This window comes from Falco punctatus (genome assembly GCF_963210335.1).
Source record: "Falco punctatus genome assembly, chromosome: 1".
Classification (NCBI taxonomy): domain Eukaryota; kingdom Metazoa; phylum Chordata; class Aves; order Falconiformes; family Falconidae; genus Falco; species Falco punctatus.
Genome location: NC_137580.1, coordinates 55,901,019 through 55,912,595, shown reverse-complemented (window position 1 = coordinate 55,912,595; position 11,577 = coordinate 55,901,019). Strand labels below are relative to the sequence as shown.

At 35.1% G+C, this 11,577-nt stretch overlaps 1 protein-coding gene across 3 annotated transcripts in view; it reads right to left on the bottom strand.

Annotated features, from left to right (window-relative positions):
• GUF1 (GTP binding elongation factor GUF1) overlaps positions 1 to 11,577 on the bottom strand; it is a 30,031-nt gene that overhangs the window by 4,798 nt on the left and 13,656 nt on the right. For all 3 annotated transcript variants that reach the window (XM_080403985.1, XM_080403986.1, XM_080403987.1), the window contains 8 exons: positions 10,991 to 11,130; positions 9,616 to 9,739; positions 9,113 to 9,245; positions 7,492 to 7,635; positions 6,340 to 6,473; positions 4,299 to 4,400; positions 2,116 to 2,235; positions 1,180 to 1,216 (listed from right to left, as the gene is read on the bottom strand). In XM_080403985.1, coding sequence (XP_080260111.1) covers positions 1,180 to 1,216; positions 2,116 to 2,235; positions 4,299 to 4,400; positions 6,340 to 6,473; positions 7,492 to 7,635; positions 9,113 to 9,245; positions 9,616 to 9,739; positions 10,991 to 11,130 — 934 coding nt within the window. The remainder of the gene's footprint in view (positions 1 to 1,179; positions 1,217 to 2,115; positions 2,236 to 4,298; positions 4,401 to 6,339; positions 6,474 to 7,491; positions 7,636 to 9,112; positions 9,246 to 9,615; positions 9,740 to 10,990; positions 11,131 to 11,577) is intronic.

Below are 11,577 nucleotides of genomic sequence, written 5' to 3'. Positions count from 1 at the left end.
CTAGTTAAAAAGAACAACGGAGCAAACAAGCATGCTCATTTAGACAACTGAGGGTTGAATTTGGTTACCTAGATTTATGCATTCGCATAAGCCTGGCTGACATTAGACACACCCTGTAGGACATCCAAATAACCCTCCTGGAACAGCAGGAGGATGCCAGCCCAGACACACTAGGTGAACCCTTATACGATGCTGAACAACAGCATCCCATGTATGTGCCTAGCAAAACAGTTCTACAGTAGTTGTGAGAAAGGGACACTGGTTTATTTTTTTCTGACATGTTCACTTCAGAGAACTAAATACAAAGTAAGTAAGGGGCAATGTTTTTCCCTGAAGCAACTCTCTAGACAGGCTGAGAGAGCTGGAGTTGTTGAGCCTAGAGAAGGCTCCAGGGAGACCTTATAGCAGCTTTTTGATACTTAAAGGGGTCTTACGAGAAGGACAGGGACAGACTTTTTAGTGGTGCCTATATCAACAGGACAAGAGGTAATGGTTTTAAACTAAAAGAGGGTAAATTTATAGTTTAGATATTAGGAAGAAATTCTTTAAAGGTCAGGTTGGATGAGGCTTTGAGCAACTGGGTCTAGTGGAAGGTGTCCCTGCCCTTGGCAGCGGGGTTGGAACTAGATAATCTTTAAGGTCTCTTCCAGCCCAAACCATTCTATGATTCCTATAATGTTGTTGAGCCTTGCTGATAGTCAGCTATTGCATATTTAAGACCTTATCATGATGTATTTCTGAAAACCCAAGTAAGTGTCTAACCATAATCAAGTTAACAAAAAAGTACTTTTATAGTTTCTTAAATCACCTGAAAAAAACAATTTAGGAAATATATGAAGTTACACATATGTGTGTATACACACGCATTTACCCTATGTCTACAACTATTAGAAAATGGTGAGACAGGAGTGAACACAGATACGCTGTTGAGTTCACTCTAATATGTATAATTTTGAAAAAGCCATTACTTTTTCTGATCTGCCTTTACAGCAAGCTGAAACCAGAGGTTACAGAAATTGAGTTTCAAAATACAAGCTTAAAAGTACATGTTAATATTCCCCTGACACTTGGTAGAATGCATAAACAGAACATGTCTTTGCTGGGTGTTTAGGAAGAGGTAAGGCCCAGTTAGCAGGACTCTTAGGTTTACAAATTAAAAAAAATGAAAAAAATACCTACACATTTTGCCACAACATTTTTTCTGTAAGCTTTCAGCCTGTAAAATGAAACATACATACATTAACATATTAGAACATCTCCTATGTGTGAAGCTAAATACTGAGCTGTCAAAATGCTAAGCATTTTTTTCTATTAGTTTAGTAAGATGCATCAGAATTATGACATTTTCATATTTTGTATACAGAAGATAGTTCTAAACAGAAAACTTGATTCACATTTCTCAGTTCTAGAAATAACCTTTAGGTCGTGCAATATGTACATGCCTTTTTATGTACAGTTTCTGCTATGATTCAGTGTTACATACATATGTACATACAAATCCTTAGAGCACCTCTGCTTGGATCCCTACCTTTAATTATTTTACCACATTCCAAATTCTATTTAAACAGCAACAGCAAAAATGTGACAAGAAACAAAGTGTCAAGGAAACTATTTGCTCTAAAAGAAGTGACTGCTGCTGAGAAATAGCTATGTGTTTAGCTTGCAACACGTTTCCTTTGGAACAGCACAGTTCAGTTCTTTTTTCTGCTGACTCTCCCAGAGATTAAACTATTCTACAACTACCTAACTTTTTTCCAGTAGTAAGAAACTTCTTCCACTGCCAAAGAGGAAGTGGACACATGGGTGTTGCAAGTTACTAAGAGCAATGCTGACCACAAGCAATTATAAATAAAAAAAATACACATTTCCCAATTAAATTTATACAAAGCCCTTAGTCATAGTCACAGCTCAAATGTTTGGATTCGGTCAGCCTGTGTCCCCCGTGAGATTCGGTAGCATACACAAGAAAATTACAACTTTACAGTAAAATCAAAGTACTGTAATATATAAAACTATTTAGGTTAAGGCATTCAAAGTCCATTTTTAAAGCAGCTTAAAATAAGGAAAAAAAAAAAAAGTAAACGAAAGAAGGGAAACAGAAGAAGCTTTACTTACGTTTCTCTTGCAATGATTTTCTTGCCAATAGCAGCCTGAATGGCTATTTCAAACAATTGTCTAGGTATAGCATCTTTTAAACGTTCACACAGGAATTTACCAGTCACATGTGCCTTATCACTGAAAAATGAAGTCACCAGTGTCTTCAGAAAGAGTAATACAACCCCCAAAATATATCCTGTTCGATAAAAGGATTTTAGTAGAGGTTTTCCTCTTTTTAACTCAAAAGATAAGCTGATCAGATCATAATTTTATATCTAATGAGTGGTCCCTGTATGTCACCTGCTTCATACGAAAAGGTGATAACATTGTATTCACAGAAAGTCTTCAAATAAATTTAAAATATTTATAAGCAGCACCCTGATCATTTATCACACTGAAGCCATTTTGAGTACCATTACATTTTCAAATACAATTTTAAACTACGTGGTCAAGGAGGATTTTCATTGATTGTAAGTCCAGTAGGTCAAAATATCTATGTATTACAGAAATATTTTTCAAACATCTCTTTTTATATAATAAGAAAACAAACTGAACAAAAACATTTTAACATACTCCTGATATCTGCTAATAAAAATTATCCAACTATATTCTGCATCTGCATATGCTTCAAATTTTGGAAAAAGTATATGACAAATGATCTAAAGAAGCTACTAAACAGGTACTTCCATAAGCCACTGGAAACAAATGGGTCTCTTCTCTCTAAAAACATATTTAGCAAAATACAGCTGAAAACAGTTTTACATGTTTTTATGTAGCAACAATGCGACTCCTTGCTGCCTGTACAAAGCAAACAGTTTAAGCATGAAATACTTAAGTAATGACCATTAAGCATTACATTTTAGAAGATACAGATATTTGTGTAATTAGGACAAATAATAATGGCTATCTTAATACTGAGGTTACAGTAATCTCTAATTCTTCCTCTACAAACGTAATTCAGCATAACTCCTTTATATGGACAGGTGTAGTCCATTTAGAGAGGACTGTGAGAGTAACTAAAGCAGGAGCAGAACTCATTGTGACAACAAGTTAAATCATTTGTACTCTAAAGCTACAAAAAGGCTAAAATTAATTTTAGTGAGTGAAACAGTTCAGGAGTGCAAACTAAACTGATCAAGAAACACATGTTAAAGCAATAATTAACTTTTGCAAGGTTGGCCACTTCATTTTGCATCTTTTCAGAGTAAGAGATGCAGGTAAATTGCTAAACACTGTATATTTATGAAAAATATGTTAAGTAGCAATTATATATGAGAAAGTTATTCCATTCCAGCTCCCATGACCTTTTGGAACAAGATAAAGGTTTTGTTTTCCTATGTCACGCTTCTTCAGTTAAAGAATTCCAAAAATTTCAGGACTGCACTTACGTAAAAAATATGAAAATACACAAATATTTAGCAACTACAAGTTAGTATTTCAAGAAAGGAAAAAAAGTAAAAAGAAAAAGAACCACAGAAAAAGTTGATCTCAGCATTACTGGTAAGGGATGCTGAAGTTACAAAAGGGAGCCTTATAAAGACTTTGTGAGAAGAAAGCATGGGGAGAGACTGGAAACAGGAAGGCATTATTCTCACCAGCAAACCAGTAATTCTTCAGAAATTTACAGAAACTGAATCACTTTAGCAAAAAAAGATTTCTGAGGAAATTACATCCAGTAAATATTTACATTCTCCTGGTACTCTAGCTGTAGACAAGGTAACAACAAACTTCAACAGAACAGGAATTACTGGGAGTATAAACCCAATTTTTATTTTTTTTCCCAGTACTGAGTAGCAAGTGCCAAAACAATCTGGCATCTCCTGTATTCAAGTTTTTCCAGCCCCTTAGAAGACTGGCATTTTCGATTTCCTTCTCCCCCCCTGCCCTACATTACCACAAAAATATTATACCTAGCACATAAATTAAGAAAGGGAAGTAGAAAATTGTTTTTAATTATAGTATGCATTTCCTAATTTTCCTATTACAACATGCTTCTCTTTTTTTAGATCATCTCCAAAAGTGGTGAAATCCTCAATGCTGTTTTCATACATATTTGTCAGATATTAGTAACACATATATATAGAATCATTTAAATTGGAAAAGACCTTTAAGATCAAGTCCCATTACTATACAATGAAATGAAAAAATTGTATATTAATAGGAAGTCTATTTCTTCAGAATAGAGAATCCAGTCAACCTACTTGTGTATGATAGTTGACAGTTCTTCTACTGGATTTCCATTTAGAAGAATATCCATTTTGATAAGATCTGCTGCCTGGTATCCTGCATCTTCATAATCAAAACTAAACAAAAACAGTTTAGAAGTTAGTGATGATCCTGTAAAATTTATATCCTGCATTCTTTATTTTGTAAATTTTAAGTTATAGACACATTTCTTAATAAAACACTTGAACCTTTTAATACAATAGGAGCAGAGTTTTTAGTAGTCTCAGTATGTCTCCCTTACACAAGGCTGGGCTAGAAATTCACTGCAGATAAATCTCATCTCCAATGCAGCAGAAGACATCATCATATCTTGCAGCTACTGAACAAGGTAAATCAATCAAAAATCTACATGCTTAATGCAATCTCTTATAAAGTTTATGCAAACCCTTATTTCCTATCAGCTGGAACTGGAAGTTCCTCCAAGCTCCAGGCAACAGAATCTTTCAATACAGCTTTTGAACTGTAAACATCCTTGATGCCACAGGAATCAAACATAACCCTGGATAGTTTTCTTTTCATCCTCATTTGACAGATGTTTTTTTTTATATATGACTTCTGTTACCATTCTCTCTGACAACTAAGCTGTCCTCTTCATTTCCAAACCCTGTTTCTCCTTTGGTAGGTATGGGTCTTGCTGTCTGTGTATTGGTTTGCAAATATTCTTACAATGCATGAGATGCAGGGATATATGTATGCAAGATCTTATATTGATATGTATCTTGTATGTAAGTATAAATATGGAGAATACCAGTATCACTAATTTGGTCAGATCTGATATTTATTAGAACAGATGGGGGAAAAAATCCTTTGAGAGTATCTGAAAGTGCTTTATCTTAATTGGCTTAATAAAGCATGATTTTGTAAATAGATTCATACAACAAAAGTATGATTATTGAGAGCATTAGATACACAAGCAACATTAGGAAGTCAATTAGGAAACAAAAAAATAATCAAGAAATGAGACAATGCAACGTAGTTTGCAATCACATCCAAATCAAAGAAAACCCAGCATAGTTCTGCTAATGAAATAGCTTCTTTATAAACAGGTTGGGTTTTACCTAGTTGGATAACTAGAACTTCACAGAAAATTCAAAGTCTTCATCCCCTGGCTTCTTCTACCTGTCCTTGCCTCTCCACTTTTGATCATGCTTTTACTGCAAATATATACAAACCTGGGCAAAACACATCTTACCTTATGTTTATAAGGCATATTTAAGAAAACACAAACTCAAACTAAATTCAGTCCTTTAATTGAATTCATTTTTATGCTTATAAAATTAATAATGTAGTTGGGTATACCAGCTCCTGTCAAGATGTAATATATGTTACTAACAACGTCTCTTCATACCAGATTTGTAAGAACTATTGAGCCTCCTGTGGCATAAGCCCATCTGCCAGGCAACATTTTCCCTTCCATTAAACTCACAGAGGCTCTTCACAAACAGCTGAGCTTTGTTACAGCCTCCAAATTTAGAGAATCCACACACAACAGAACATTTTGCCTCAAAATATGGATGATTTACTTTATTCCCATAATAAAGCATGTAATTAAAGTAAGTGTTGTTTGTTTAAAATATAGTATGTTGATTGTTTTTACTAGCTTTAAAGAATCAATACTTGGTTATTTCCACCAAGAGACAATTAATTCATTTAACTACAGTTTCAATGATTCCTTTAATAGAAAATGCCCATTGTAGATTGTTCTTACTGGTCTGAAGTGACATCTTACTTATCTAGATGAGTGAGTGCCACTCTAGAGGTCACACTTGAAAAATACGTGCAGAGAAAATTATTATTAGTTAGTGATACACTTTTAGTGGTTTTCAGACTCATTTCCATCCATTTTCAGAGTGAATCTAATTCATTAAAGGTGAAACGAGACTAGATTTGCAGCACCACGATAGAATATTCTTCACTTTTACCCTTCCACATTTTCTTCTTACATCTTTTTTCATTCCCACTCTTCAGGATCCAGGGTGGGGGACAACAGGAAGGGGGAACAGAAGAGGTAGTTACCTTGCATAACCAGAAGACAGAGACTTAAGAGCATCATAAAAATCCACCACAATTTCATTCAGTGGAAAAAGGTATTTTAGCATAACTCTGTGTTCATCAATGTACAACATATCCTTCTGGACTGCCCTACGATCCTAGACAAATAAAAACTGTTTCAGTTCGCCTTGACAGAAATTTTCAACAAATAAATACAAAGCAAATTAAAATAAATAGCTATCTCCAGTTATGCAAGAGAGCTCCCAGTAACTTTCTTATCTGTAGCTCACTAAAGTCCCAGAACAAATTGCAGCACCGTAAAAAACAAAGTGGTTGTAACTTAACTGGACATATGATTCAAGTCTATCCTCTCTAAAAACTTAATTTCTGAAAGCTAAATTTCTGAAATCCTTAACAGCTTCTACTTACTGCTGCCTTTTAAATGTAGAATTATTTATCCACAAAGTCTCACTGAAATTAGATTTTCACACACACCGGAGTATTACACAGTAGGACTTGCAGGCTCATCTCCTTTCCTGCCAGGAGGCTGTTCTTAAAGTTGTCTTAGGAATTTTTTTAAATAGACCCTATACTTCACTGTACTGACATGCAAGTACTGTACTGTTTTGTAGTAAGCATTTCGAAGTCTTAAAAGCTAAGAAAAATACTGTGAAGAAATTATATAAAGACAATACGCATGGCAGTTAAAACATTTTTAGTATTCCAAATACACTTGGGGAAACAAGTTTGGCCATCACTATTATAAATCTACTCTGGTAAAATACTGAAAATATATATAAAGCCTCAGAAAAGTGTTGACAGAAGTTGGATTTCCATCAACATACTTCCAAAAAATAACAGATCTTATTCCCCTGCGATAGATTCCATTCTTTCAGCAAAACAGAACTAGCTACTAATTTGTCTAGTACAGGATGCTTGACAAAGTCCTTTGTTGTCACTGAGCTTCATCACTAACTTTCAGTACAAACATTTTGTAGTTCAGAGGTTTTACACATAAAAAGTTCAACATATTTCTTTCAAAAGCATCTAATAATTACTGTCAAAGATACTCTTTTAAGTACTAATATCTAGTATCATACTATCTAGTGTCTTCACTTTAAGTATGACACAAAGAGCTTAGAAATACAAATGACAAAACTAAAACTATATACCAACCTGACACAAAGCAATTATTTTCCCAATATATTCTTGAGGTGTTACAATAGTACCAAGTACAGTTGGTTCCAAATACTCTGATACTGAAAGTCTATCAGGAAACTGAGCAGGGTTGATAATAGTGATCTCTGCTTTACCATACTCCTGAAAATAAACAAATAAAGCAGATATTTGTAAAATTACAGTAAGTAGAATGAATAGTGAGACAAATATAGCACTGAAAAAATGTTTCAATTGCTTGGAAACACTTGTGAATTATGCAACCCAAATTTATACCAAGCACAATTTTAAGAGAGATTACTACATCACATATAGAAGTCTCTGATCAGTGTATCTTTAAAAATTATTATACAGGCAGGAAGATTACAGGATTTACTTTTTCACTTGAAAGATGGGGGTTTGGGGATTTTTTCCAGTGAATTTTAAATGGAAGAGGTGCTTAGGACTGGGACTACTACCTAGGGTTATCCATCAAAATAGAAGTGCCTTTCTGTCCGTCTTCCCAGCTCTGTCTTGCCTGTAAAGCAAGGATCTTCCTTCTTACTCCATCTCTATAAAGTATAAGGCACAGCTTCAACAAAAGACATGCTCCAAGTATCCTGGAGTTTGGGGATGGGGGCATTGTTCTCTAAGTAGAACTTTGGGTTCAGGCTCCCTTACAGGCTGAAGCAGGCTTAGAAATTAAGTTTTCAATTTCTGTGCAAATGCTTTCATTACCTATTTTTTCCAGTCCAACACTGCAATAGGAGCTGGAGTAAGAAATAAAGTAAGAATAAAAGGAAAGTCGCGCTTCTTACATAAAACACCGCCCTGCCACCACACCGAAGCAAGTGATTGTCACTTCCACTGACAAGGACCCAACTTCCAGCACCGTTTGAAAACAATTCCACATCAGCAATCTAGAATCACTTATGTAGCAAAGGTGTCAACTATTTCATTCATAGCTGTGACACTGCCTAAGCAAGAAACCAAAATAACTGGAAAGAAAAAGGGTCTATGCCTTACACCTTGCAAGTACTGCAACCTTTCTTATACAAGCTCTTAGTAAATTACATATTTTATGTCATGTTTAAAGGTACATGTTGGATAGTGAGTCAGTCTATTTGCAGTCTCCACTGTCAGCAGGTGCTTGTAAGTCCACATCTGTCTCTCTAAAAATCCAACACAGTGATTTTATTTGCATCCAGTTCAATGAAGTTTACGCATACCTGTTTCACTGTGATCAAAGGAAAAAAAAATTCACTCGTTTTCACCAGCCCCTGCCAGTCTACAAGCTATTCCTAAAAACATTAGTGTTCTGACTGATAAAGCCTGGAAGAATATTTCACCTGCTTTAAACTCAGTCCAGTCAGTATGCACTTAAGAATACAGCAAGATATGTGTCCTATATTCCCATTTTCAAGGACAGGTAAGACATAAAAAGAGGGTGCTTGAAGTGGAAGTGGGAAGAAAAGTTAACATCCTTAAGAAAAAAAATCCATTTAAAAAGTTTCAAGTTAAATATTTTATAGTAAACATTAGAAACACCAGTAAAGTACTAGCCTACATAAAAAGTGTAGATGTTTATTACAGGAGGCTTTTAAGCTGCTATTTACATAAAGCTGTACTAAATTTAACATACCTTTATCAACTTTGCTGAAGAAAGAATAGCTTTATATGGAACTGTAGGTGCAGTCAAAATAACAGACATGTTATACTCTTGCTCCAAACGTTGATTAAAAACTTCCATGTGTAAAAGACCAAGGAAACCCAACCTGGAAAAAAAAAATCCTGTTGGTGCAAGTATCAGTACATTCCCTGGAATTTCACTGTGGGTTTGTTGGTTTTTTTACCTTCCAGCATGTTTACACTGCTAGGCTGGCAGTACCAGGCAAGCAAACAACCTCCAAAGGACCAAATGATCCTACAGTTGAATAGTACGAGTCTTGGAGAACAAAAACTATCAATCACAACAAATTGCACACTGCTCAAACACAGAATGTAAGAACATCAAATGCTTTTGACCTTTACCTATCACTAATTTGAAGTGAAGCTTCTAATCCTGAATTCATTTTAGTTCTACCTTAAATCTGCATTCTCAATTTATGAACAGTTCCAGAAAGGAAAGCAATATAAAAGCCTCACCTCCATCCAGCTCCTAAGGCAAGACTACTGTCACGATGAACAGTTACACTGGAGTCATTCAATGTCAGCCTCTCCAAAGCACTTCTGAGATTATTATATTCTGTTTGATCTACAGGATACATGCCTGTCGAAACATATTAGAAATGATGTGATAGAGAGCTTTATCTAGTGCATACGTAACTTTCAAATATGCCTCTTACAGGGTACACCATACTGAAATCAGAAATAGCTTACTTTCTGTTCCAACTGCTTTTAGATGTGGAAAACTTTACAAGGATATTTTTTTCTTTAAAATCAGTCCAAATGTAATAAAATTTTTAGATTACCTCTGAATTAACACTCAGATCATAATGGTAGGGGCACTGTGCTCATCTAGTCCTTCACAGTTGTGGAAGATGCACTATTAAGTATAACCATTGTTTTGCAGGGCTGCAGCATAGACATATAGCTTAAGCATAAATTAATACACAGACAGATTTCACTGAGACATTCCTTCAAATGTAAGAGTGAATGGGGAAAAAAAGGTGCCATTTCAAAGTTGCAAGGGTTTCTATGTTTTTTTGAAATTCATAAAAACAACTGTTTGTATAACTACTGCCTGAAATAGGTTCTACTGTATCACTTTTCACATCACTGTGTTCAGAAAAATGTAGATTACACCAAGAAGCAACCTACATGCACACAAACCCCCCATTATTTACAGGATTACACTTTTCTACATTCACTGTCAGACTGTCTGATTTCCATGATACCAAGTTTTATCTCAAGTGAGTTTTACATGTTCCTTCACAACAAGTCTAGAAAGTGATGTATGGAATTTATTTCTTTCTAAAGCCACCTTCCATAGCATTTGTAGTAGTTACTGAAGCTGGTGGCAACAGCTCAACAAAACTATTAAAACTTAAGAAGCCAAATATTTTACAGAATCATGCCGAGTATTACCTTTGGCAGTTTACCATGTTTAACAAAAACAAAACAGCTGCTGATTTTCAAAAGAAAAAAGATCACAATTATTATGGGAACCTGATTATCAAGATAAAGAATTCCCAAAATTGACTTTTTTTTTTTTTGTCTCAACTTTTCTTTTCCAGCTATCAAGAGTTTACTGGCATTAGAAGCAAAAATAATGGCTAAAAATACGTATTATTCTTGTATCATATAAAACCAGTCTGCAACTATTATTAATCCTATCTGTTGCCACAGGGAAAATTACACAAAACTATATAAATGATGCGCCTCTGTAGCTTAACTTTGCTAAAATTCTAATTCTCACAACTCTTAATATACACATCTATTATTTTAAAAGCTCTAACAGTTCTCTTACTCTTGTTAATGGAAAAAAAGTAATTCCACTTTATACCAGTTTAGTCCTCACCTGCAAAAACCATTGGCTTCGCTGTCTTAAAGCCAGGCAAAGGCTCCACTGGCTGTTCATACAAAAACAGTGTGTCTCCTATTTGGGCTTCTGTTACTTCTTTCATTCCAGCAATGAGGTAGCCCACCTGTCCAGCATATCTAAATAAAATTGGTGTTATGCAGACATGGTTCTTGGCATTATCAGTATTTCCACTATTTTTCTTACTCGACTTAGCCAGGCAGAAATTCAAATAAATCGCCCCCCTAAAAGCCAATACACAGTCCAGAAGACAGATTTGTTTCTCCCCTGATTTGTGAGCTCTCTCAAGTTAGCTCTACTTCTGTTAAACAGCACATCTACAGTACTGAATTTTGAATTCTCTGCTACTCCCAGTTTAAAAGCTGGAGCTAGAAGGAGCTTCTCAAGGATGTAAGACACAGAAGCCAGAACAGTTACCAGCTGCCACCACAGCAAGTTTCATATATTAAGAGGGACAAACAAGAGGCAAGTACCTTCCATCAGGACATAATGCTGTTAGGAGAGGAACCCATAGCAGACAAACAGTAAAACACAGTGTACTGGTTTTGGCTAGGATGGAGTTAATT